Source organism: Rattus rattus, chromosome 9, assembly GCF_011064425.1.
Source record: "Rattus rattus isolate New Zealand chromosome 9, Rrattus_CSIRO_v1, whole genome shotgun sequence".
In the NCBI taxonomy this organism is placed as follows: Eukaryota; Metazoa; Chordata; class Mammalia; order Rodentia; family Muridae; genus Rattus; species Rattus rattus.
In genome coordinates, this window is record NC_046162.1 from 96,460,739 (window position 1) to 96,488,600 (window position 27,862).

Sequence of the window (27,862 nt, forward strand, 5' to 3'; positions counted from 1 at the left end):
CCAGGTTGTAATGGGGTTTTCTGTAAGTCAAGTCTCTCCGGGCACACCTATGCTTTGGTCTAAAGGATGAAGTGATATTAGAAAAGAATTATGTAAATCAGAGTGCCTTATACATCAGTAGCACTCCAGGAGGGGTGATTGGTTTATCGGTATCAGCTGCCTCTGTCTGAACTGGAAAAAACAAAGCAAAACTGAATCGCTTTTCTCTGTTTCTACTTGCAGCTGCAAGGCGGGGTCCAAAGACTCTGTGTTAAGCACCGATAGTCAACTGGGGATACAACCCCTAAAAACAGCACACCCACCATGTTTAACCTCATGAAGAAAGACAAGGACAAAGATGGCGGGCGGAAGGAGAAGAAGGAGAAAAAGGAGAAGAAGGAGAGGATGTCTGCAGCAGAACTGCGGAGCCTGGAAGAAATGAGCATGCGCCGTGGCTTTTTCAACTTAAACCGGTCCTCCAAGCGGGAATCCAAGACGCGCCTGGAAATCTCCAACCCCATCCCTATCAAGGTGGCCAGTGGCTCTGACCTGCACCTAACCGACATTGACTCTGACAGCAATAGGGGTAGCATCATCCTGGATTCAGGCCACCTAAGCACAGCCAGCTCCAGTGATGACCTCAAGGGTGAGGAAGGCAGCTTCCGGGGCTCTGTGCTGCAGCGGGCAGCTAAGTTCGGTTCACTAGCCAAGCAGAACTCTCAGATGATTGTCAAACGTTTTTCCTTCTCTCAACGGAGCCGGGATGAGAGTGCCTCAGAGACCTCAACCCCCTCAGAGCACTCTGCAGCCCCATCACCTCAGGTAGAGGTGAGGACGCTTGAGGGACAGCTAATGCAGCACCCTGGGCTAGGCATCCCTCGACCAGGACCGAGGTCTCGAGTCCCTGAGCTGGTGACTAAAAGATTCCCAGCTGACTTACGTCTCCCCGCTCTGGTGCCCCCACCACCTCCTGCTCTCCGGGAGCTGGAGTTACAACGACGACCCACAGGAGACTTTGGCTTCTCACTGCGGCGCACAACCATGCTGGACCGGGCCCCTGAGGGTCAGGCCTATCGACGTGTGGTTCACTTTGCTGAGCCAGGGGCAGGCACCAAGGACCTGGCCTTGGGGCTGGTGCCAGGAGACCGACTGGTGGAGATTAATGGACAGAATGTGGAGAATAAGTCCAGGGATGAAATTGTGGAGATGATCCGGCAGTCTGGGGACAGTGTGCGGCTCAAGGTACAGCCCATCCCAGAGCTTAGCGAGCTGAGCCGGAGCTGGCTTCGGACTGGCGAGGGACACCGCAGGGAGCCGGCTGATGTAAGTGCTTCCCTGGGTATCATGGGTGAACAAGGCGTTTGTGTATGTGGGCATCGCCCGCTGGTGTACTTAAATGGGTGATTGAGGGTACCCAGGAACTGTGAGTGGATCTTAGCGACTGTGTGGAAAGCTGGGCCAATAGGGGGAAGCCAGCCCAGGACAGGGGCCCCCCTGGAAACTCATTAAACTCACACCTTTGCTTCTTCTGTGGCTTGTCAAGATACTGAAGGCAATCCCCCAAAAGGGGATTTCACTGGGAGAAAGTCCTTAGTAATTGAGTTGGGCCTCCTCGTCGGATGTTTCCCTCCAATGTCCTTTTGAATTGACAGGATTGAATTTAGCCTTGTGAGTTTTCAAGGGCATTGGGTTAAGATCAGCTTTGGCCTGGCACTGTCAGGAGGGTGAGGAGTCAGTGGGTAGTTGGTGAGGAAATGCTCAAGTTTCATCATGTAGAGTTATCTATGGGGCCTGGGTCCCATATTTGCTGAGCCCTAAATTGGAGCTCTAAGTTAACAGGTGCCACTTTGAGATCTGAGAGTCTGCGAGCATCAAAGTATAGGAGGCTCATGTTGTTTAGATTTCAGGGGTGAAAACAATGTGATGAATGGCCTAAAATCATGGCTATCTGGGGTGCCTAGCTGCTGTGGTTACAGTTCTGGGGGAGATGACTTCTGCCAGGGTGTCCTGTCACCCTGAGTGAGCGAGATAGCAGGAGTCAGGACACGAAGAACTTGTAAATGGTGGTTGTGGTTTACACTCTGTCTACACTACAGAGACCATTTGCTGCCTCACTGTCTGTGAGACCCATCAGTGTGATCACCATGAAACCCCCAGTGGGAGGGGCCGGAGCTTTCAGATCAAATGCATGGGGAGGTCTCCATGGAGCACAAGACTTGTAACCTCAGTAATCTTTCGGTGCAGGGAGAGTGAAAGAATTTTGAATGTCCTGTGTGGACATGGCGTATGACAGACTAGGTGGCCTTTAGTCATTGTTCTTGTCCAGCTGTGTGTTTTAGGACTGTCCAGATCTATGTCCTGTAGCCTGAGCAACGAGTGACCTGCCTGGGACCTTTCAGCACTAAGTGATTAGCCAGATGTGCCAAAGTCGGAAAGGGAGGAAGTGAGGAGGAAGCAGGCAGAGCCTGGCTCCCAGTGAGGGAGCTTAGGATGCTGAGGGTGCTGGGGTGACGGCCCAGTGTGCAGTGTGCTGCTGGGTTCAGAGGAGGCTAACAGGCAGGTCCGACCTACCTAGGCAGACACATTGGACTTGCGTTGCAGACCTTCCTGTACTGGAGCAGGTTACGTTTCAGCAGCTTTGCTGAGGGAGTTTAGTGGGTGGGACAGTGCTTCTATAGAATCCAGAGAGGGACCTGCACTTACTCATCTTAGAGACACACACTGAGGGCCAGAGAGATGGCTCAGCAGGTAATGGGGAATGCACTTACCATGCAAGCCTAACAGTCTTAAGTTTGGTACCCGGAGAGATCCAACTTCCAAAGGAGAGATCCAACTTCTAAAAATTGTCCTCTGACCTCTGCCTGTAACCATAAACACACACACACACTGTAATAGTAATAAATAAGAAAAAGAGGAGGCTAGAGAGATGGTTTAGCAGTTAAGCACTTGTTGCTCTTGATAAACACCCAGGTTTGGTTCCCTGCACCCATATGGTGGCTTCCAATCAAACTTAACTCCAGTTCCAGGGGATCTGAAACCTTTTTCTGACTTCCTGGGGGACCAGGAATGTTAAGTCATGTATACGGGCAGGCAGGCAGGCAAAATGCTCATATACATAAAATAATAAATCTTTTTTAATTTATTCATTTATTATATATATATACATATATATATATATATGTATATACATACACACACACACTGTAACTGTCTTCAGATATACCAGAAGAGCACATCGGATCCCATTACAGATGGTTGTGAGCCACCATGTGGTTGCTGGGAATTGAACTCAGGACCTCTGGAAGAGCAATCAGTGCTCTTAACCACTGAGCCATCTCTCCAGCCCCAAATAAATCTTTTTTAAAAAGCAGGAAAAAAAGGCCATGTGTGGTGGTGTATGCATATAATGCCAGCACTCGGGAGACAGAGGCAGGTGGGTTTCTGTGCGTTTGAGGGCAGCTGGGTCTATATGGTGAGTTCTAAGACAGCTAGGACTATGTAGAGAGACTGTCTCCAAACAGACAAACAAGCAAGCAAACAAGCAAAAGCCAAAAAAGAAAAGAGGGGAGAGACATTTTTATCTAAGAACCCAGGTCATAGTATTCCACTGCCCTTGTCTTTTTGTCCTCTGCTGATACTGATTTTAACAGGTGGAATTTTCTTCTCAAACACAAATCCCCTGGGGTATTGTTGCCAGCTCCCTGCCGAACCACAGCCAGGCCTCTGGGGCCCTGAGCCTGGCATCCCAGATGCCACTATGTTTATTCTTTATAGCTCAGGGAAGACCCTGGCATCTCAGATTTCCCAGGCACTTTACCTTCCCAACTAGCTGCTGTTACCCTGTCCCCAGGGAAGAGGATGCTTTAGTTTAGCGATGTGGTAGCATCCACCTTGCAGCTGGTATCCCTGAAGTACCAGCTTGTTCTACCCCCATGGGACCAGCCCAGCTGATGCCCAGAGGACTTCTTCCCCAGACTTAAGCCTAACCGACCTGACAGAGTGCACTGTAGGAAACCCACCTGCCTGACTTCTGAAGCTGGCTAACAGAGAACACATGGGGCTGAAAGAGTCTTTGTGCCTTCTCCCATTCGGGCTGTGGTGAGGCCTCGAGCACAGACAGAGGAGCAGGATGAGCCCAACTCTTCCAGCTTCTTGAGACAGACCCCAGGAGCTGAGTGGGGAGGCCTGCCAACTCTCTTGAGGCCCTCAGCTTATTTTCTCTTCTTCCCATTCCAACTTCTGCTCGTTGTCTTGGCATGGGTTCCAACCCCACTTCCACACCAAGAGTCGTCACACATCTTCAAGCTTCTGGGCGGGGCACCTTGATGACAGTAGCTCCCTCCGTAGGGATAGCTCCTGGCAGCCACCCTGTCCTTCAGGTCATCCATCAACTGTCCACACGCTGCCTGTCTCCAGGGAGCTCTGAGGGAGATGGCTAGCCATCTGCTCTCTCCCCACACACACATGGGGCCCGAGGCCTTCATTCTTTGTGGCCTGTTTTAAAGGCCCTGGGGAAGAGACAGCCTTTGGGATTCCAGCTCAGAAGATGTAAGTGGAATTTGCAAATCCTTTTCAACTGCCCTACAGGGGTGACATGAGAGCCGGTGAGAGGTGAACCAGAGTAATAAGAGAGACTTGGGGCTTGAGTGACAGAAACCAGTCAGCAGGCCTGTCAGCAGCACCCAGTTCTCCTGCTCTAGGCTACCTGTCCTTCGGTACAGCTATCCACTAAACAGACATCTTTTTGAAGACCCAGGCTTGGGTTTTGTCAGTTTCCAAACTTCTCTGAGCCTCCGCATACTCGTCCCTCCAATAAACAGTGACGTTTGCTTAAGGGGCAGGCACAGTGCTGGGCATAGGGGTAAAGTAAGTGACGTGACCTTTCCGTGCGGAAGCACAGACCTAGTACAGCTGCTTTTTGCCCAAGGCTGAGGAGGAGGACGTGGCTAGGTCTGACCCTAGGAAAGGTGACAATCAGCAGAGGTCTCTTTAGTGGAAGTGACCCCTGATTCTATAAAAATGTATCTATTCTCTCCTCCCAGAGATTAGGCTGAATAAGTAGCAAAGTCCAGCAACTTTCCTCCAGGTCTCTCTGGGAAAGACAGAGCTGGGGACTAAGGGGTTAGCGGGTGCTATCCTCTGTGGGCCCCTATAGAGGACAAGCTTGTTTATGTAGCAGGTGGGCTGGACTCAGGGGAGTTAGTATCTTTCCCTTGCCCAGTTGGGAAGCCATGCAAGGATCGGAGCTTCCTCCTCCTCCCTCAGGCTTCCACCTGGTGAGATTTTCTCTGATTCCCAGGCTCTTACCTAAACTTTCTCAAGATCGCCCCAGGCGCTGGCGTTACAGCTCAGCCTGTGAGGAAGTCCTGGGTGTTGTCCGAGCCCTGAAGTAAATAAGCAGATAAATAACAAACAAACAAAAAAGTCAGCTGGAGGAAAAGGCATACTGGGTGTTCCAGATCCTTCTCCAGGTTTCTGTAGAGGAGACTAGTGAGAGATTGGCTGGTCAGGGTTCCCTTTGTCTGGGAGAGAACACCAGAGTCCCTTTGGCTGTTGTGGAATTTCAGGACCCCTGGGTGGAAATGGGATGAACCACACACATTTACTTTGTCAAGGAGGTTCCAGGTGCTGTCAGGAATGGGACCTGCAGGGTTCCAAGAATAACTTAGAAATGAAATTGTGTGGCTAGCCAGCTTCCAGATTAGTCTGGCCCTGCTGAGCACTGAGGCGGGTGGGGGTGGAGCTGCTCGGTGCTACTTGGGTTTGGAGTTTGATGGAGTTTCTGTTCTTAATTTTTTTTATAAAGATGTATTTGTTTTATGTATGTACACTGTACACTGTCATCATCTTAAGACACACCAGAAGAGGGCGTCGGATCCCATTACAGATGGTTGTGAGCCACCATGCGGTTGCTGGGAATTGAACTCAGGTCCTCTGGAAGAGCAGTCAGTGCTCTTAACCGCTGAGCCATCACTCCAGCCCGGTGCTTCTGTTCTTAATTTTTTTTTTTTAAATGATTACAGGAGTTTTGAGTGGTTTTTGTTTGTTTACATAAAAGAAGAAGTTTTTATTTTATTTTATGCCAAAGCTTCAGGAACCTCTCGCATCAGAGTCTTACCTCATGAGAGCCTAAACTAAGTTTTTGTTGTTTTGGGCAAGTGTCAAAAGTGCGGGAAGTGCTAGGGGGAAGGTCCTGGGCGTCCCTGAGCAGTGAGCAAAGCTAGTTCTGTTCTGCCAGGTCTCCCTTCTCTGTCCTTACAGGGACCATTCTGCCTTCTTCCTGTGATGAACAGCAGTCCCAGAGTGCTCTGGCCACCCAGCCCGTGGGTGGTGGGCACAGTGCCTAGGCCACATTGAACGGGGTGTGGGTACGTGCCCTGGTCAATGGTTGTTTTTGTAGGCGCAGCATGGCATGGGGGCAGGGTCTTAAAAGTAGCTTGCCCTGAGCCACCTAGGACACTGCCCTCTGTTTCCGGCTAATCTCTTATTTACATTGAAATGGTTCTGGAAAATACCAGATAGGCAAGCACCCTGACTGGGGGTGGCTGAGGAGTGGGGTGAAGGGGTGTGTGTGTGGCGGGTGGGAACACAAGTATTTTAAAAATGCTGCAAATCTCTACAGCGTTTCCCAGAAACCACAAGCATGTGCTCTGCCTGCCAGCAGGGTTCCCGCCACCCCACTGCACCAAGCAGCTAGATTCTCCCAGTGAAGCCTGGAGTGGAAGTCAGCTTGGTGGGGGTAGCGGATGGGGATCCATGACCCAGCTGAAGTAGGGGCACCCCTGCTGCCAGGACAAGACATCTGGCACCTCCGTTGTCAATCCTGTGGTACGGAAGTGCCCTAGGCATCAGGCAAGTCTGTGGGCACCTATTGTGACCGACAGGCACTGGGAAGGAGTGGCACTTTCATGGGGACAGGCCTTTCCAGCTCCTGATGGTGGTTGGCGGCAGCCTAGGATCTGTTAACTACAGAGGGCATTGTCAGCACAACGTGTTCGTCTGTCGGTTGGTTGTAGTTCAGTTGGAAGACTATTTCCTTAGACCTGGGCCACCACTCCGAGTCCCTTATTCTCCTGCCAGATGCCCCTCAGCACCAGGGCCTGGCCCTCTGCCCTGGCTGACTCAGCTGCCCTCTACTCTGCATAGACTCCGGCTTCTTTGTGGTGCTCAGTCCAGTGTGGGTGTGGGGGCAGATGTACCGCCTAGTGGTGATTACTGACTCTAGATAAGGCTCCACTGGACAGAAAAGGCTTGGGGACAGCATGGGAAATAATGACAGGTGAGGCCATAGACCCCACTTATAAACCCACTGTAGACCTCAGCCCTCTGATGTCCCCAAGCCCAGAGCCCTCTTCATTCCTCGTCTTCCTGCCAGGAAGGAAGGGGAAGCTAGAGGTGGCCACCATCTCGTCCTGCAGAAGGGTGTGACCGGTGGCTCTCAGAGAGTCAGCTGGAGGAAGCGAACAGCAGGTAGCAGCAGCTAGTACTCTGTGACTGGATAGGACAGTAGACGTGTAGCTGAGGAAGCCTCCAGAGGGGCTGACACAGCGCCTTGGCAGGTTAGGGTGTGGTTCCCCTAGGATGAAGAGGAACACATTGTGTTGCCCCTTACACAGCTTCTCTGACAGACCCAAATCTTGGAGGCATGGACATTGCCTTACTCACAATTTTTTCACACTCTCTTGTACTGTGCTCAAAACTTATGGTGGCACAGTCACCGGAGTATCACCTGTGACAGCGACAGGGGCCTCTGCATTGCACGGGGCTGCGCGCTGTTATTCTTCTGTGTGTATTGTGGGAGAAACTGAAGGGGGAAGGCCAGTGGAGGGCCCAGCAAGAAGGTGTCCAGGCCTGAGGTTCTCATTGGTTCCTAATATGGAATTCCGGGGCCCTCCTCTTGTCCACAGCGCTTTTCCATTCACACACACACACACATGCAATTCCTCAAAGTCTGAATGTCACTTCCTCAGGGATCCTCTCAGACCATGTCTGTGTCCACCTTAGCAACAGGCACCCTTCTCCTTCACAGCATCCGTTGGAACTTCGTTGGTTATCTGGGTGTTTCTCTCTCGAGTAGCAGGTGGAAGTCAGCGTTGGGGGAGTGGTGGGGCCCGTGCTGGTATTCGTGAATGATAAGAGGTTCTCTAGCCAGAGACTGGCTTCCTGTTCTCTTGTTTGGTCTTCTCTGTGGAGCTGAGGTTTGGTTGCTAGAGCTCTCCTCTTTCCCAGGCTCTAGTGACTTGTCTGCAGTGTGTCGCTGCCTGTACTCACTGACCATCTCTTACGTGTTTAGGACTTGGCGTCTCCCATAATGGAGGAGAATGAGGCTCTGCAGGTATCAGGAGCAGGATCCTGGGTAGGGAGAGACCCAGTTGGTCCCCATGAGCCATGGAGATTTAGGGTTACAAGGGACCCCACAGTGTCTGGTCCAGGAGGCCCTAGTGGAATGTGCCTATCTGCTGTCTGCAGGTCTCTGAGGGGTTGGAATGTGGTTTGGGCTCCAGGCTTCCTCTTCCTCCTGCTGTTTTCCCTAGGCTGCCTCTGTGCTGGAATGTCCGCAGCCTGGGAAGGCTCTCGTAAGGACCTCTTCCAGTCTCAGCAACAAATTCCAGCTGGAGCCTGGGGGCAGCTCCCACGTGGGTATGGAGGCCACCAGAGAGGGCTACAGGAGTGCTAGGCCTGTGGGAACTGCTATGTTCTTGGATCTCAGGCTGGTGGACTTTCAGCCCTGACTATCCCATATAGGGATCCACCCCCAACCCTACCCACCCTCCTGCCTGGCCAGGTCTTGGGGAACCTGAACTGAAGGACTCGGGAGTGGAAAGGGGAAGCCTGAGGAGAGAGGAGGCTGGCCTTTCCCACAAGACCTTGCTTTGTCCAGCCCTTACATGAAACAGGAAGGGGAGTAGCTTCAGATTCCATCCTCAGGTGTGGCCTGCCTGCCAGCACCAGGTCCTCTGGTCCACTGGGGCTATCCATTCACAGCAGGAGGCAACTCTCCTGAGTTTGTCAGCCATATCTGTCTTCTCAACATTTCCAGGGCCTGGTTCCTTTCTTGGTGACCTTTGCTGCTCCTGTGCCCTTTGTCCCCTGATCTCATTTCTTCTCCCTCCCATTCCCATTTCTGTAAGGAGCTGACTCACTTCCTCCTCCTAACTCTACTCACTGCCAGGCCCTGTGGCAAACAGGGTGTATGCAGGGAGGGAGATCTCACCCAGGGCACAGCAGTGGGACTTGGAGGCCATCCTTGGCTCTGGAGCAGAAGATGGGGAGGAGGGATGGCTCCAGGCCATAGGGAACCCCTCTCCCCCCGCCATTGTGCAGTCTGGATAGGGCATCAGGGGACACCTGCTTGTGTCACACTGTGGGCTTGTCACACTGGAGGACATCGACAGCGCTGTGATGAGGGAGTCTATGCTTTCACTAGGACTAGAGGCTCCCGTAGAAAGCTAGATCTCAGCCCTGGGTGGCATGGGCTAGAGGCCAAGTGGTGACAGCACTGTCAGGCAGCTTGAGAATGTTATGACCCTTTGTGACACCCAGTCTCATGCACAGACCCATCACATTGAATGGACAGTATTTGGAGGTTTAAATAGAATCTTCTAGATGCCCGGCGAGGAACAAAGATTGGATGTTGTCTCCTGTGTAAGTTCTTGCTGATGGGGCTCTGTCTCCTGCCTCCCTCTTTAATGAACTGGTTTGATTGTGGAATCGACGGTAGAAGTCCGGTCTGAGCTGGAGTCATCTTCCACCTCACTCTCCCCTGAGCTGTCCAGGCTGTAACAGCCTAAACCTCTACACTCCAGGCCCTGGGAAGGACCCAGCTTGTGCTGAGCCTGGCGTAGCCTTGCATCCTCCTGAGAAGATGCCTCAGGTACCCAGGGTGAGCACAGGCTGGGATCAAGTCCCCACCCATTTGGACATTCATCAAGGTTAAAGAGAAAAAAAGTGGGGAGTGGAAAGATGGCTCAGTGGGTAAAGGGATAGAGGACGTGAGGTTTGCTCAGGGAATGCACATAAAAAGCCAAGTGTGTGGCATATGCCTATAATTCTAGCACTGGGAGGCTTAGCACTAGCCAGACTAACTGTCAGTGAGCACGGGTTCAGTGATACATCCTGATAAAAAGAAGAGCTGGGCGGAAGGGATGGCTCAGCTTAGGCTATGGCTCTTGCAGTGGACCTGGGTTTGGTTTCTAGCGTCTCATGCAGGCTCACAACCACTGTAACCCCAATTCCAGGAAGCCCAATGCCCTCTTCTGGCCTCCATAGGCACCAGGCACACATGTGGTATACATACAGATGTGCAGGCAAAGCACATGAAGTTATAACAAAATAAATCTTAATAAAGAAGAAAGAAAAGGCAGAAAAACGATAGAGGAAAAGATCTCACGTCAGCCTCTGGTCTATACACATACACACACAAACATGCAGATACCGCACATACACATGCACACGCAGATACCGCACATACACATGCATGCAGAGGGATAGATACCAAGAGAGCAACTGGGCCATGGCCTTTGAGGCAGGGTGTGTTGAGGGGAAGGGGGGGGGGCGCACTGCTGTGGTCTGCCTTCCTGGAACCTAGTGACAGCAAACAGCCCTGTTCCCCACAGCATGGAGCTGTGCCTGGCAGTGCCTCATGTACTGTGGCCTCAGAGTCTGACCTCAGGGCTTCTGAATGACAGGAGTTTCTTGTGTAGGTTGTGGGAACTGGAGAAAGTGAGGGGTGCCAGTTTGACCCCTACCTGAAATGCCCATTCCCTAGCTGGTGGGAGCAAAACACACTGCACAGGCACATTAGACCCCTCTGTGTTAGCTTAGACGCGGTTGCTAGCCCATGCTCCACTGGACTCTGTGGCAGGACCCTTGGTGTGAGAATGGCCTAGGCACTGCCCGTGTACCCCCTGTTGAGCACTTTTGCTATTAGTCTCCAGCCCTTAGTTCTTTATCCATAGGAATCATGGCTTCACAGCAGAGGGGTGGGTCTCAGAGGAGGCAAGGCTGAGTGTTTCCACTTTACTTAGCTCAACTGTTGGTGTTTCTTCTCTGCTGGGTGTGGTATATATCAGTAATCTATCTTATCACTTGGGAGTTGGAGGCAAACGAATCAGGAGTTCAAGTTTAGCATTAGCTACATAGCAACTTTGAAGCCAGTCTGGACTACAAAAAACCTTACCTCAAAAAACAAACAAACACAAAAACAACTAAAAACAGGGGTTGGGGATTTAGCTCAGTGGTAGAGCGCTTGCCTAGGAAGCGTAAGGCCCTGGGTTCAGTCCCCAGCTCCGAAAAAAAGAACCAAAAAAAAAAAAAAAAAACAACTAAAAACAAAAACAAAAGACGGGCTGGAGAGGTGAGTTGACTCAGTGGTTAAGAACACTTATTCTGGGGCTAGAGAGTTAAGAGCACTGATTGATGGGCTGGAGAGATGGCTCAGTGGTTAAGAGCTCTGACCTCTTCCAGAGGTCCTGAGTTCAATTCCCAGCAACCACATGGTGGCTCACAACCATCTGTAATGGGATCTGATGCCCTCTTCTGGTGGATCTGAAGAGAGACAGTATATTCACATATAGTAAATAAATAAATCTTAAAAAAAAAATAAGTGTTGTGTGGGTTGATGGACATAGTACATTTATAATCTCTTTGAATAGCACCTCATGAACTAGTAAAGTAGTTCCCCTAACCTCAGAGGGTAACAGGCCTGAAGTGGATGCTCAAACCCTTACATATACTATGTCCTGTACATGGATATTTATGGTAAATTTTAATTTATAAATTAGGCACAGTAAGAGGTTAACAGTAACAGTAAGATAAAACAATCCTAACAGAACATTGTAATAAAACTTAAATGTCCATGTGTAGTGACTGACACCAGGAACCCCAGCATTTACTAAGCAGAGGAGGAGCAGGAATTCAAGATCGCCCCGGACTACATAACAAATTTGATGCCAGCCTGGGCTGCATGAGTCCCTGTCTAAAAAACAAAAACAAAAAACCCCAAAACAAAACCCCCCAAAACCCAACAAGCAAATGAGAAACCTGACGAATTATTTGTTTCTAGAATTTGCCATTAGGTTGTTTTGGACTGCAGTTGACTGTGGCTAACTGAAACCGGGACTGAGAGGATGACTGTCAGGGCTCCAGAGTGAGCCTCACTGTCACCAATCCACTTCGGAACCCCAGGAAGTGCTTGGTGTCTGGAGTGGAGACCATCTGCCTGCAGAAGTGCTGCAGGCTCTTTTCCTGTTAAGGACGCAGCTGTGTGTCCTTCACTCATGTCCTCAGGCTGTGCCTTTGCCCAAAGTGTCCTTCCAGTGGAGCTGGAGAAGCAGCCCGAGGGCTACTCTCATGGACTGCTCTCCCTGAGCTCCAACCTGCTCTTTACAGTTTCCTGCCAGCTTTTCAAATCTTGCTGAGTTTTCTTTGTCTGTCTGGTGCCAATGCCTCTGAGTTCCAGATCTGCTCCTGATTGGTTCCCAGTTGGCAAGCTTACTCTGCTCTCTGTTGTTGGCTGTGTCCATGCCTGTCTTGCTCCCAGCAGCCCATCTCCAGTAGGGCTAAGCAAGAAGAGAGGCGCAGAATTTAAAGGCAGCCGTTACCTGCTGTTTCCTGGCGTCATCCCTGTCACGCATAGGAGTTTGCTCAGACCCTCTTGTGTAGATTTTCTAGCTAATGTAGCAAAGCCCTGAGATTCAGGCCCTGTGGTAGAATGTGCTAGCAGTCAGATCCGCTGTGCTGTCTCGCCCTTCTACCTACCCAGGCTTAGTAGAGCTTGTCTGAAGTCACTCCAGCGGGTACCCAGAGTCCGTTGTCCTCATGAGGCTGTCTAGAGGGAGATGTCCAATTTGGCCTTCACTGCCCTGTGGCTGAAGTCCTGGCCTGGAACAAGGTGACTTCATTGACTTTATTTGCCCTTGAAATGAACCTTGAAGGTTTTGCTTAGGACCCTTTCTGGGACACCACCGATGACTGAGTCCCGCAGCCTGTGCTCTGGTGGGAACCCCTCAGGCTGCTACATTCCAGACATCTTACCCGGTGCCTGGCCCAGAGACTGTGGAAACAAGGACGGATTGTGCTGGACTGAGGGGCTTTCTCCCAAGCTAGGGCGCCTTGGGGTGGAGGCTGGCTTTCCTTCCATCTCCTTCCAGCCCTGTGGCGTCTGGCTCCTGCTCATTGGCTGGATGCTAATTGTGACTGCTCCCTCTCCCCATTTCTTCTTGAGGCCCAGGGAACAAGACTCCACACACAGGACAAGGGTGTAAGCAGGCTGTGGGCAGGGGTGGGAGAAGCTTGGACGAGAATGACCTTAAGCATCCTGGAGGGGGAACCCCTGGGCCAGAACTGTCCAACAGAACACACTGCAAAATAGAAATGTCCTGTGGTCATGAGGCCACTGAACACTTGGAAGGAGACTAGCGCAACAGAGAAGCAGAACTTTACATTTTACTTGTCTTTAATTCAATGCAAAATATTCCTGGTATTTTTAATGTAACTTAAATGTAAATTGCTTTCACAGCCAGTGGCTACTGTGTTGAACACTACAGCTCCAGATGGCTCCTAGAAGTATGGGGTGGGGGCAGGGATACAGTTCTTACAGTCTTATCTCCTTCTGCAGAGTGCTTCCCCCCCTACCCCACCCCCACCCCCAGGCTGAGCCTGGTGGCATTTCCCCTTCCTGTCAGGAAGGAAGGTTTGTTCTCTGGCAATTTCTCCACTTCACCAACTCTGGAATCCTGATGCCCTAGGGACAACAGATCTCTGGCAGTGTGCCACCACACTGTGGCAGTACCTCCCCAGCTTGCCAGGCACGACTCTTGCCCAGCTTGGTAACACACAGGTGCTCACACGCCCAGTGGGCTTGGCGGGCTCTGCACGTGGGGGAGGAGACCAGGTAGGCAAAGCTGGAGCCTGCTCCTGCTTCTGTGGAGACTGGGCCTGGCTTTGTTCTTACTTCAAAGGGTTCTAAAAACAGGCCCAGTAAGGGCCTCAAGAAGTGAGCACACAGATCTTCAAATACAGGATCCATGTGCCTCCCACCCCCTGCCCCCATTTAGGGGAACCTGAGAGTGCCTGACGGAGCCTCTCTGACTTTGAGAATGAGTTCTACAGGATGCCCGCTCTCACACCCTGGAAGACCTTCCTTGGGCTTTATTAAATCAGTGTGGCTGACCCTTAAGCTGGTTTTCCTTTATTCTTCTGTGGAAATAGAGAAAAGCAGTCATTTATATGAAGAGAGCACAATGCTTCATTGTGCTCGTTCTCTCGAATGTCAGCCAGACAGGATGGGATGTGAATATAGTGAATGTGCTGTAATTAGTAGACGCAGACCCAAGTCTCCTTGCGATTTGAGGCAGGGCCTGGTGAAACTGTCAAGACTGGTCCTGGGCTTTGAGTCTTGTGGAAAAATCGGAAAGGCAGAGGCAGTTTGGAAATCCCCAGAGCTGAGGAAATCCCCGGGGGCTGAGGATCCCTAAAGAGAAACAGTAACCCCTGAGCCAGCAGTCAGGTGGTCTTCCTATGCATCCAGGATCTGACGGTTTAGTCTTAGGGGTAGACACCTGTTCTTGGTAGAACAGGCAAAACTGGTGCGCTAGTACAGAGCTCCCAGCAAACCTTTGGATGTGCAAAACTGCAGTCTGGTGGAACGAAGGGACCCAGAATGGCTGATCCTTGGAGTCTTCAGGACAGAGATCTGTGACTGCCCGCCCTATGCCCACTGACTCTACTGACTGTACTACAAAACTCAAGATGTGGCTTGAATCTTTGAACTATAAACTCAGGTATTCATTCATTCACTTTATTCCATCAGTAAAAACTAAACATCTTCTAGGTGTTGGAACTATTTCAGGTACTGAGGATAAGTCAGTAATGAGAACAATGTAGGTGCGCAGCTCATTTTTTTTGTACCTTCTTTGCCTTCTCTGTCCTGTGTAAAGTGAGAGGCCATCTTGCTGCTGCAGCCCCCCTGAAACCTCAGCTCCCCCGGACGCTTGCTGGGGGCGGGCCCAACAGAGGTGAAATCCTGCTGCCTTGGCTGTGCCGGCAGGTCCATGAGAAGGGGAAGGCTGTCCTCTGCCGGGATCTGGTGGCACTGCAGGGCGGAGTGGCTCCGGAGCTCGAGCGCATGCGCTGAGCCTGGCTCCACCCATGCGCTGGCGGCTAAGCGGAACAGGAAGTTCACCGGTAGTCAGGTCTGAGGCTGATTTGGTCATTGACGACTCCTAGTGTGTGGACTTTCGGACAGTACAGGTTTCCCTTTACCTGCCCCTACCCTCTTGAGGTCATCTTTAGACCTCTTTAAGGACTTTGGCTGCTTCCCTTTTGGGATCCCTTGCTCATTTAACGCCATTAAAATATGGAGGCATCCCTGCTCTGGCATTTTCTGTAAATACTGTTTAAAGCTGATGTTGAGGAACCTCAGTAGTCCTCTGATGGGGTACACCTGTCACGATTGGTAGCTGTCGCCCTCCTACTCAGGAAGCATAAGTTCTGTGGTCTCTCCCCAGTCCTTAGGACTGAGTGCTTGAAACAGGGCTCCCTATACTGTCCCTAAACAAGTTCCATTTGTTTTATGTTACTAGATGCTGTAAATTAGTAATACAAACATGTAATTGGTACTCATTTATGGAAATAGTGTTACTAGGTTCTTTTTGTAATGATTTATTTTTATTTTATGTGCACTAGTATTTTATTTGCATGTATGTCTGTGAGGGCGTCAGATCTCCTGGAACTGGAGTTATAGATAGTTGTGAGCTATCCTATGGGTAATGGGAATTGAACCTGGGTCCTCTGGAAGAGCAGTCAGCATTCCTAACTGCTGGGCCATGTTGCAGCCCTATAGATTCTTTCATATTTACTTATTATTATTATTTGTATGTGTGTGTAAGCATGAACATGCTACAGTACACAGTGAGAATTTGTGGACTCGCTTCTTTCCACCATGTGGATTCTGGGATCAAATTTGCTGTACAACTTAGTGGCAAGTGCCTTTAGCCACTGAGCCATCTCAGTCTGAGAGACTGAACAAAAAAAAGTTATTTATTTGTTTAGAGACAGGATCTCACTGTGTATCTCGGCCTGGTCTGGAACTCACTATGTAAACCAGACTGACCTGGAACTTACAGAGATCCACCTGCCTCTTCTCTGTCTCCTGAGTGCTGGAACTAAAGTTGTAGGCCAACTTGTCTAGCTTGACGTGTGTGTGTGTGTGTGTGTGTGTGTGTGTGTGTGTGTGTGTGTGTGTGGTGTATGCATATATATGTTTTGATCTTCAGGAAGAACTAGAGATAATTGGGGCTGGGGAACATGCTTTCATTAAGGGGTTTAAAGAGAACCTCAGTTTTAGTGTTTCCACCCTACATATTTTCTGATAAAGCAACTATCTGTAATAATAGCACTTGTGTGGCTGAGTAAGTCATTATGAGTTAGAGGCCAGTCTGAAGTACTTAATGTAGTGAGATCCCGTCCCCCCAAATAAAAAACCCAAAACAAGAAGAAAACAACAAAAACCCCCAAAGCCCCTTTCTTTTACGGATTAATAAATCAATGAACAAAACCCCCTCTCTTTCACGGCCTGGCTCCAAACTGTACCATGTGTGTCTGACTTCCTCACCAAGAGAAATTTTGATGTCTGAACCCTCCCAGAACTCTTGGCGCCCCTCGCTGAAGGGCCACATTCTTACTTCAGTTGTAGCTGTCCAGGGCATTTGTTCTTTCCTCCTGGCCTTTTTTTTTTTTCTTTTCTTTTTGAGGAAGTCAAAGCTAAGTCACTACTTTATGCCACTCACCCATCCTTGTCCATGCCTCGTCTCTAAGCAGAGTCCAGGAGTGGGTGAATGATGGGTCACCACAACAAACATCCCACCCGTGCCTGCTCAAAGAGTAGTTAGTTCTCCAGAGATGGAAAGGAAGCAGACATTGTGTTTCCCCATAGCATTCCCTGTGGGATGTTACAGTGCAGCACTGCTAGCCACAGGGCCAGCTTCCTCCATCTCCTCCAGTTTCCCACAAGGCTTCCCAGGGCCCTGCTTAGCTAACTACAGGGCCAAGGACCTCTCACCTCGTGGCTTGAACAGCATGACTGTGCAGAACTAAAGTTTTGGCCCCATGTGGATATCCTCTTTACTGGATCCCACTCCACCAGTTTATCATTGTACCTTCTAGATGAGTTGGGTAAATCCAGTGCTTCTTGAATACCTACTGTGTGCTTGGTGTTGGGGAGTAGGATAGCTTTGAGTAAGTCTTTCAGGAAGATATAAAATTAACTATGCCCCCAATACTGAGAACCAGAAGAGGGACTTATTCAAGTGTGTGAAGAGTGTGTGTGTGTGTGTGTGTGTGTGTGTGTGTGTGTGTGTGTGTGTGTGTGTGTGTGAGAGAGAGAGAGAGAGAGAGAGGCTGTACTGGGTCTTGAACGCAGGGCTTCAAGCATACTAGGCAAGCACTCTATCACTGAGCAACAACAGCCCTCCAAATTCATTTCCATGAGTAAAACTGAATTTATTAGGGGTTACTTACAGAGCGATGGACATGGTTTCCTTGTGGTCACCAATCTGTCCCCAGCATCAAGGTCCTATTTTATCTGGCCCTAGTCTGCAACATAATTGCAAACCTGGGTTCTGAGACCCACCCAGTGTTTCACCCCAGGGCTGGACAGCGAAAAGGGACAGACCAGAGCAGAGCCAGGGAAAGCAGCTGTACGCTTGTGTGTATTCCGTGTTCCCTATCAGGGTTTCTGCCCATCTCCGCAAATGCCATCCAGCTGTGGGTGAGATGGTGGGTTTTGCTGTAGCCTGGCATGCAAGGTGGAGTTAACTCTGGCTAGAGGACCAGTCCCTATAGATGGCAGATGAAGGAGGTGAAAGTGGTCCTGATGGGAGAGCAGGCTTAGACATGTGACACCAATCGATAGCCATTCAGAACATGAACTCGGGCTCTGTAGTCACGGCGTGCACACAGTAAACTTCAATGAGTTCAACTGTATGTTTGTGCACGGAATTGTATTGGCCCAAGATTACTGAAAATAGTACTCTGGGGATTATTATATGTTGTGCACACTGTGCACTGTGCTTCCATGGAGATAGACTGTATAGAATGGTATGGAGGTTCCCCCTCCTCCACAGGAGATACGTTTCAAGATCCATAGTAAATGCCCGAAAGCTTGGCTAATACTGAGTCCTAGGAATAACGTATTTTTCCTATTTGCATACCTATGATAAGCCTTAATTTATAAATTAAGCACAGTAAGAGATTAACAGGAAGGAATGAAATAGCAGTAATAATAACAATGTGCCGTGATTAAAGGTTACATAAATGCCAACTCTCTCAAAAAGTCTTACTGTGGGGCTAGAGAGATGGCTCAGTGGTTAGAGCACTGACTGCTCTTCCAGAGGTCCTGAGTTCAATTCCCAGCAACCACATGGTGGCTCACAACCATCTGTAATGGGATCTGGGGCCCTCTTCTGGTGTGTCTGAAGACAGCTACAGTGTACTCACATACATGTGTAAATAAATCTTTTTTTAAAAAAGGTTTTACTGTGTTCCCACCTTTAGGAGGTACTTTTCAGCTTTTCTCTGGCATATCTGGTTTCTGGCCTCACCATTCCCCCTTTAGGGGTGGAATTTATTTATTTAACAGTCTAGCGATTGAGTCTAGGGCTTTAAGCATGCTAGCCAAGTATTCTCCCACTGAGCTACCTTCTCATCCCCGAGGTCATTATTAAGTAGAATCATTGTTACTTGAACCCAGCCTCCGGGTCCTGTCATAGTCCACCTCACAACCAGGATGACTCCCCTGTGACTTCTGGTCAGACAGCATTTGTGGTACAGATTCATGTCTAGGAAAGAGCGGGATGATGGGAAATTTCATCATGCTACTCAGACTTACCTGTAATTTAAAAATTATAAAAACTCTATTTCTGGGGTCGTCTAATATTTTCAAACCACGATTTACCTCAGCCGAAAGTGTGGGCCACGGAGCAGGGCAGGGAGGCACTGCTATAGGCGCAGGGCCACACGCACTACATACTTGCTGAACAATTTTAGGGATTTTAGGAGAAGTATTTATTTTTTATGCGTTTTGCCTACATGCATGTCTGTGCACCACGTGTGTGCCTGGTGCCTGTCGAGGCCAGAAGTGGGCATAGACTCCTCTGGGACTGGAGTTAGAGGCAGTTGTGAGCCGCCATGCAGGTGCTGATGACAACCCATGTCCTCTGGAAGAGCAGCAGCCAGTGTTGTTCACCAGTGAGCTGTGTGTCCCACCCCAGGAGGTTTTGACTGTATTCTGTTCTCGTATTGCGTGATGACTTTAGAATCTAGTGTTACATAATGCGTGACTCTCCGTATGTAACAGAGGACCACACAAGTGTGTAGGTGTAGATATTGAGCACCGTGGTTTTGAATGGTAATTTAAATGATGCTAATCCTTTTTTTTTTTTTTTTTTTGGTTCTTTTTTTAGACTGGGACCCACACAAGTGTGTAGGTGTAGATATTACCACTGGTTTTGAATGGAAATTTAAATGATGCTAATCCTAAAGTCACCACCTATAATTTAATTAGTCAGACTTAAGCTTCCGTGTACTATCTTCTAGTCTCGCAGCAACTACACAAGGCAAGAATCATATTTGACTGCTGTAAGGGGTGGGATGGGGGAAGGTGGCAACTTGACAAAGTGGAATAATTCTGTCTTAGATGGGAAGAGAGAGGCTGAGCTGGGGTTCAGCCCAGGAGTGTGTTGTTGCTTCATCTGTTTTTGCACTATGCTTCTGGGTGGGCCTTTTATTTTTTTATTTTTTCCATACACCCCAGAAAGACATTCTAAAGAGGGCAGAGCTATAGGTGGGTCTCTAGGAATGGGAGGGCTGGGCAAGGTGGAGGGGCTGGTGGCCGTTTGGACAGGGAACGTGGGGAAGTTTACATGAGATTGCATGAGAGAATGAAAGGTAGTCAGGCCTGCAAGTCCTGGGGATCCTCCTGTCTCCATCCTCCTAGCTGCGATCAAAGGTGTGCACCACCACTGCCTGGCTCATGTGATGGGTATTTTGCTACACAGCTGTCTGTGAACCATGTGCATGCTGTATCCATGGAGACCAGAAGAGGTCGTCAGATCCCCTGGAACTAGAGTCATGGTTGTGAGCTGCCACGTGGGTGCTGGGAACCACACCCAGATCTTCTGGAAGGACAGCTGCTCTTAACCACTGAGCTCAGTGTGTTATATGTGTGTGTGTGTGTGTGTGTGTGTGTGTGTGTGTGTGTGTGTGTGTTTTGAGATAGGGTGTCTCTATTAGCACTGGCTGACCCAGAACTCACTGTGTTGATGAGGCTGGTCTAAAATTCACAGAGATCTACCTATTTCTGCTTCCTGTGTGCTGGGGTTAAAGGCATGCACCACCATACCTGGCTTTCTTCAATCATTTTTTAGTAGAAAGTCACATATTTAATTTGTATGCATCTGTGTATGTATGTGTGTGATATGTGCACAGCTGTATGGGTAGAGACCTTGGAGTTAAAGGTTTTAAATGACTACTCTAGGCATGCTTTAGCACACATTCATGCATACCTATATGTGTTCATGCATACATGGGAGTGTATGCACATGTGCTCATGCATGCGTGGATGTGTCTGTGTGAGCATATACCACATGTGTGAGAGTACCCACAGAGGCCAGAAGAGGGCACTGGATCACCTGCAGCAGGAGTTACAGGTGGTCGTGATGACATGTGTGCTGGAAACCAAACTCTGGAAGAGTGGGACGTGCGCTTAACTTTGGAGCCATTCCTCCAGCTCCTGCTGTTGGATTTTTTTTTTTTTTAAAAAATGTGCATTCTAGGGTTTTGAACTCACAACACTTACATGACAAGTGTTTTCACTCATTGAGACACCGTCTCAGGGCTGGAAAGATAGCTCAGCGGTTAAGAGCACTGACTGCTCTTCCAGAGGTCCTGAGTTCAATTCCCAGCAACCACACGGTAGCTCACAACCATCTGTAATGGGATCTAATGCCCTCTTCTGGTGTGTCTGGAGACAGCGACAGTGTACTCACACACATTAAATCTTTAAAAAGAGAGAGAAGAGCACTGACCTCTCTTTCAGAGACACCTCCTCAGCTATTAGTTATACTTTGTTTGCCCTCCCCACGTGTTGGGGATGGAACCCAGGAACTCAAACATGTTAAATAAATACTCTATCCCCGAGGCCCTGGCCAGCGTAGTGTATGCGCTCAGTCTTCTACCCTGTGCTGACTCTATGCTATAGGCAGTATTACTTCCTCGACTTTACTGATGAAAGCGTTGAATTATAGAGTAGCTGTTATTGTCCATAGTTACTATGCAGAAGAGTCTAGACTGAACCAGGAAGTGTGGCTCTGAAGGTTCTATCTCTAACTTAGCATACTGTGAATACGTCTTTCCAAGCAGTGGTTCTCAGACTTTACTGTGTATCAGAATTACTAGAAGCCAGGCTGAGCCTAAAATGCTGGGCCCCAGCGCTCTGGATGCAGAGGCTGGAGTGAGGCTTTAGCCTTTCTAGCCAGTGCCCACTAGACGTGGACGCTGCTGGTCCGGGGACTAGACTTCGAGAACTAAATCTTTTCTATCCCATACTTGCCTCTTATTGACTGGGAAATAGTTCAAGCATAATCTTCAGTGCAGAGAAGCAGGGAATTAAAGTCATCTGCCCATGGCTACACAGACTACCCACCACCCACACACCCATCCACCCACCCACACATCCATCCATCCATCCATCCATCCATCCATCCATCCATCCATCCATCCAACAGCTGGCACATTACTACTAGGTTTTATGCCTGCCTCAGTGACTTTTTTTTTTCTTTTTTTTTTCTTTTTTTTTTTTTTGGAGCTGGGGACCGAACCCAGGGCCTTGTGCTTGCTAGGCAAGCGCTCTACCACTGAGCTAAATCCCCAACCCCGCCTCAGTGACTTTTGCTTAAGCCAGAATCACCAGGAGCCTGGCTTGGGGGAAACACCTGTAATCCCAGCTCCAAGAGCCTGAGACAGGAGGATCTCAAGTTCAAAGCCAGCCTGAACTGCTTAGCCAGATTCTCTCAAAAACAAAACAACATACTAAGTATGGTAGTGTATGCCTGTAATGCCAGCATTTGGGAGGCTGAGGCAGGAGGATTAATTAAGGATTTGAAGTGACTTGGGCTATATAATAAGTCCCAAGTCAGCCTGGGCCATAAAGTGAGACTGTTCCACAAAAAACCAAAACCAGGGCTGGAGAGAGGGCTCAGTGGTTAGAGCCTTTGCTTTTCTTGCACAGGACCTGGGTTTGGTTCTCAGCACCCATGTGATGGCTTCAACTATCTACAACTCCTATTCTGGGAGATCCGACACCCTCTTCTGACTTCCTTGGGCACCAGGCACACATGTTTGTACATACACAAACACAAATAAAACAGTCGTACAGATTAAAAACAAACAAAACAAAAGCCACGGAAAGAATCATCTGGAATGTTTTAGAAATCCCAGTGCTTAGGGCTCCTTCCCAATTAAATCAGAAACCGAGGAGATCCAGACATTGTATCTTATACTAAAGCCCAAATTCTGAGGCTCTAGTGAGCATTGCTGTGCTCAGAGGACCCCAGGGATACAGAACCTTTGGCAGCAGCATTGTCCCAGGAGGGCCTCCCTAGGAAGAAGCACCACTTCCCTAGACAGCAGAGAAGCGTGTTTCCTGATAGTCTGCGTATGTGTGTGCATGTGTGTGGGCTGGTAAGATAGGTGACTTGCACAGTGTCGTCTAGAAAGATCAGAGAGACCAGGCAGTCGTGGTCCACACCTTTGGTACTAGCACTTGTGAGGCAGAGGCAGGCAGATCTCTGAGTTCAAGGCCAGGCTGGTCTACAGTGTGAGTTCCAGGACATCCAGGATTCTACAGAGAAACTCTGTCTACAAACAAATAAAAGGCAGGAGGGCTGGGTTTGGTCCTTTTGGGCAGTTCTTACTCATTCTCTTCCAGGAGAATGTAAATAGCTACAAGACCACGGGTGCTGGGGGTTGGGGATTTAGCTCAGTGGTAGAGCGCTTGCCTAGAAAGTGCAAGGCCCTGGGTTCGGTCCCCAGCTCCGAGGAAAAAAAAAAAAGAAAAAAGAAAAAAAAAGACCACGGGTGCTTAGAACTGACCGTGAGTGACGGATAAGCTTGGGTTTTTCCAATCCCTCCCTCCCTGGAAAGGAAGGAGGAAGCAATGACTGTTTCCATTTTCCACAGACACTTGGCAGGTCCTGTCTTTCTCCCAGCACCCATCTCAGCGTCCAGGGTATCTGGTAGTGTTAACTAGAGCCAGGCCAGGGTTTCTAACAAGGAACACAAGTTCTTCACTGACAACCATTCTTCATTGGCCAGACACCCCCAGCTTTCTCCATTTGCAGGGCTGAGAGCTCTCCACCCCTCCCCGCCCACCCCACTTTCCTCTGCCTATGAAGCAGCTGGCTGGTGTGTGGGAGAAGGAAATGTGGGTAAGGGAGAGCAATTGATTCTCTGCCTGTCTGTTCTAATGAGGAGCAGCAGGAGGCCTCACTCTGGCTGGTCTTGTGGGTCTCTGCTCTTGCTGGACCTTATAGGATTGCTGTGAGGTTGCTGCCTGGGCCTAGTGTGCGTGGGCCCCGCATGTCATATTGGATGTAGTGTTAGCGTCTCTATACAGTACTCAGATGGCATAGTTAGGGGTATGATTGAAGTGTTCCCGAGTACACTGTGCTGTGACTGAGTTCATGCATGCTGGTACGTGTGTGTGTGTGTGTGTGTGTGTGTGTGTGTGTGTGAGCGCGCATGTGCTAGCCTCAAGCTTGGCCTGTGGGGCCGGGGGCTGCAGGTCTCAAATTCCTTTGCTATTTTTAGGGGACATATCAGCTCAGCTGTCCAGGAGCCTGAGTGTGTGTCAGAAGGAAAGTGCCACTCTCCCTGTCTCCTATCCCTAACCCCAGGACACTGTCTGTCCCCCAACCCATGCCCTTATTTGAAGAGCCTCCTCTCCATTCTACCCAGACCCCATTGCTCTCTGACATACCTGGTCCCCGCAGTCCTTTAGCCTCTGCTGTCTCCACAGCTCTGGCTGGGCTGGGCAGCTGCAGCGGGAGGGGCCTGGGAGAGGGAGGGGACCAGGGGCGGGGCTGCAGCCTGTGCTATTCTGAGCTGCTAACGGGAGCAGCAGAGAGAGGAGACTTCTTGCTCTGAGCTGCTCCAGGCCAAGCCATGCGGGTGAGTGTCCTTCTGACCCCAACCCCGGAAATGTCCCGGCCTCCCCACGGTGTTTCCTCATTTAGGAAAGGAAGGCGTCCTGTTATTTCCCCAGATGTGGCAAAAGTAGGTGGAGAGGAAGGGGTGGGGCTGCCTTGGGGCTCCTCTCTCGATCACTTGGTTGAAAGGGCAGTACATGGCCCCAGCTGCCTCAAGGCCCCTAAGAGGCAAGGCATATCCTGGGTCTGACTCATGATGATTTGGGGCGGTTTGATGGGGACCCATCTTCTAAACCTCAGTTTCCTGAGGCTGCCTCCGCCACCCCACAGACCGAGGCTCGCCTTTCCCACAACGATGGCTGCCGGGAGGTTTTTATTTCTTCCAAAGCCCAGGAAACCAAACATGTCTTTGGAGAATTTGGTCCTGCTTTGGGTTGATGTGGTAGCCCCCCCTGCCCTCTTACTCTAGATGGAAAAGATGGCCTTGACAGGGGATGGTCCCTGTGATTGGCTGGAATCTTTTTCCTGTCTTCAAGAAGAACCCAGCATGGCCTTTTCCATTCCCATATCCAGGATACTTAGAAGAGACACACCTCAGAGATGCCCTGTCTTCTGTGAGCTTCTTTCTCTCAATTTAAAGAAAACTTTTTATCTTTATTGGGGTGAGTGTGAGTGTGTGTGTGTGTGTGTGTGCGCGCGTGTGTGTTTGTGCGCGCGCGCGCGCGCTCCCTGACCTGTGTGTGGAGGTTAGAGGACAGTGTGTGGGAGTTAGTTCCTTTCACCATGTGAGTTCTGAGAACCAAGCTCAGGTCCTAGGCTTTAGCAACAGGCATCTTTTACCTACGATCCACCCTGCCAGCCCATGACTCTCTTTCAGAAAATGATTCCAGAGCAGTAAGTTCCTTAAAAAAGCAAGTGAGGAGAGACATAGCTGCCTCCCAGGCCATCCTGTCCTCCCCTCTGCCCCTCCAGCCACTAAGGGTAAGGTTTTCGATTGAGTCAGCAGTTGGCAGAGTGTGAGCTGGCCTGGTGCAGAGGTGTAGCAGAAGCCTGAGATGTGCCCATAGCATTTCGTCTCTCTGTGCCTGAAGAACTGCCCTGTCCCAGCTGCCAAACTGGCATGGCTACGGAGGTGTGTGGGGGCAGAGCAGGCTGGTGCCTGAGGGAACCCTTCAATCTGGGAGCTAGGTGCTTCCTGTTCCAGCCTACTCCCCACCTCATCCTGCATACCCAGGCCACCAGCGCCTTGTCTGTCACAGACTGGGACCATGGGAAAAAGTGCCCCACGGAGGAGCCTTGAGTGTCTTCAGAGAGGGGAGACCTCCGGCAGGCCTGCCTGTCTATCCTAGGAAACCCTGGCCCTTCTACAACTGCAGTGGCGGCAGGAAGCCGTCCCATGGCACCTGCTTCCTCCAGGCGGGTGGGCAGTGGCCCAGGGTTCTCTACTGCTTTCTGTTCCGCCCTGCTGTGGGGGAGGGCCAGCTCTTCTTCCTCTCCTCTTTTGGCTGGCAATGTGGCCTTCAGGCCCTTCCCTGCAGAACTCCCCTTTCCCCAAGCCGCTTTGTAGAGCGGTTGTGAGTGCAGAGCTATGGAAACTACTGCCTTCTACCCATGCTGTTGCTGTGGAAGGCCCACGGTATAGGTGAACAAGGGAGGTGTGGGGGAAAGCTGACCATGTCCCCTTAAAGTAAGCCCTAAAAGCTTGGTAAAGGGCAGATCTGAGTGTGTGCATTTTAGATCTGTCACTTGTTGTCATGAGACCATGGTAAAGTCACGTGGTCTTCTGGGTCTTCCTTTGCTCATTTGTAAAGCAAGACTCATGCTGATGTCTACTTCAATGTTGTGAGCCACAAATGGGACGGTGCTTGTTAGGGGCTGAGCACAGTGCCTAGCACCAAGAAGATGCTCAATAAAGATTGGCTGGATCTGTTGCTGGATAGCAGATGGCTTGTGTAGCATGGTGTGGCACTGGGTTTGACTCCCAGCACTGCAGAAGAGAAGTTACTGCCATTGCTTCTATTTTTTCTTCCCTTCCCTTGTTCTCAGATAAGTGGGTGCTAGGGTGAGATTCTCCTGAGAGTTCCCCTGTGTGCCTTGGAACGGGGAGGAAGAGAGAAGAACATTGCTTGTTAGCACAGGGCAACAGGCTGGAAACTTACCTCAGCCACTGATGGCATTTCAGTTCCCTCAAGACATAGTCTCTGTCCTGGAGTTACTTGCTGCTCTTGGGACTCGGATGTCTGGCTTAGACGTGTAACACTTAACAACATCCATCTGGGCTGGGCGTTCCTGGCCTGAGGGGGCTGCCTACCAGGTACAGGTATCCTCAGGGTCTTCGAACTCCCCTATCGCTTTCTTCTCCTTTTTCTTCTCTTCCTTCTCTCTCTCTTCTTTCTTTCTTTTTTGAGATTTATTTTTGTATGCGTTGGCATTTTTCCTGCATGTATACCTGTGTGAGAGTGCCACATCCCCTGCAGTGGGAGTTACAGACAGTTGTGAGTCACCATGTGGTTGCTGGGATTTGAACTCAGGACCTCTGGAAGAGCAATCAGTGCTCTTAACCACTGAGTCATCTCTCCAGCTCCCTATCTCCCCTTTTCTTAACACAATGTATTATGGTAGCTAAGGGAGGGTTGCAGGTGTTGACACAGCGGGAGGGTAAACCCCTGGCCTTGTTTCCCTGAGTGACAGGAACCTTTGAGGATAGACTGTCTCAGCTGATTTCTCCTCTTTGAAAACAAATGCTTCTAGCTACTATCTCTCCCCCCACCCCTTTTTTTTTATTGACTATTTAGCCATCTTTACAATAAAAACAAGCAGTAAGTAACAACTGCACAGCAAAATAAATAGCAAGTATGTCTATTGTGTTTAATTTACAACATCTACAAGATTATTATGATCACCATTTGCATGCTATTTATGTTCTAGTTCTTTTTGATTGATGTCATTTTGTGTGGAATTTTCCATATGGTTTCATTGTCCACATCTTTGTCTGTGTAAATGGCAGCACACTCATGTGTTGGGCTAAAGCCATTGTTTCGCTAACCAGCTCTCATTCCAGTCCCTTGGGCTGTTTGCAGTTTGACTGTTGTGTGGAGTGCATCTCTGAAAAAGTGCTTGCATGAGCTTGAGTTTTCTTTTCCTCTTTGTTTCTTGATGTCAGCTCATTGGGCATACATTCCTGCAGATGAGTGGCTGGACCAGAGAGGATGTGAATCCCTGCCTTCCTTGAACTGGTCCCACAGCCCGAGTTTGCTATCTATTTACGTTGCTAAGTTTGGAAGTTCCACCTCCCTTGTTTGTGTCACATCTCTGAGAATCGGGATGGACAAGCTTTCTTCTCTGTAGTGTGTATGGGGGAAAGAGACCAGATGGAATGAGCTTTGGGCCAAGAACCCTGCCTCCACTCCTGTTTCCTCCATTGTCATATGACTGACAACTCGTCAAAGCCTAATGGTGTTATGGGTAAGAGAGAGTCCTGGTCAGGAGGAAATCCCAGTCAGAGAGTGACATAGCTATCAAGACCCTCCTGGCTGTGAATGCCACTTAACTGAGGAGCCCTCAGCAACTCTCCTTTCTGTAAGGGTTGCTCTGAGAGGGTGAGGGGTGAAAAGCCTCAGAGGAGAGCGCTTAGGAACACATTTCCTTTCCATTCTTCCGAGGGAGGAAAGAGGTGA

General features: G+C 49.7%; 1 protein-coding gene across 6 annotated transcripts in view; it reads left to right on the forward strand.

Moving 5' to 3' along the window:
- The first annotated feature begins 203 nt into the window (after positions 1 to 203).
- Positions 204 to 27,862, forward strand: part of Myo18a (myosin XVIIIA) — an 86,640-nt gene continuing 58,981 nt past the window's right edge. For 3 of the 6 annotated variants that reach the window (XM_032913902.1, XM_032913903.1, XM_032913904.1), the window contains exon 1: positions 204 to 1,302. In XM_032913902.1, coding sequence (XP_032769793.1) covers positions 304 to 1,302 — 999 coding nt within the window. In that variant the 5' untranslated portion in view covers positions 204 to 303. The remainder of the gene's footprint in view (positions 1,303 to 27,862) is intronic. The other 3 variants (XM_032913905.1, XM_032913906.1, XM_032913908.1) reach the window with 1 other exon arrangement.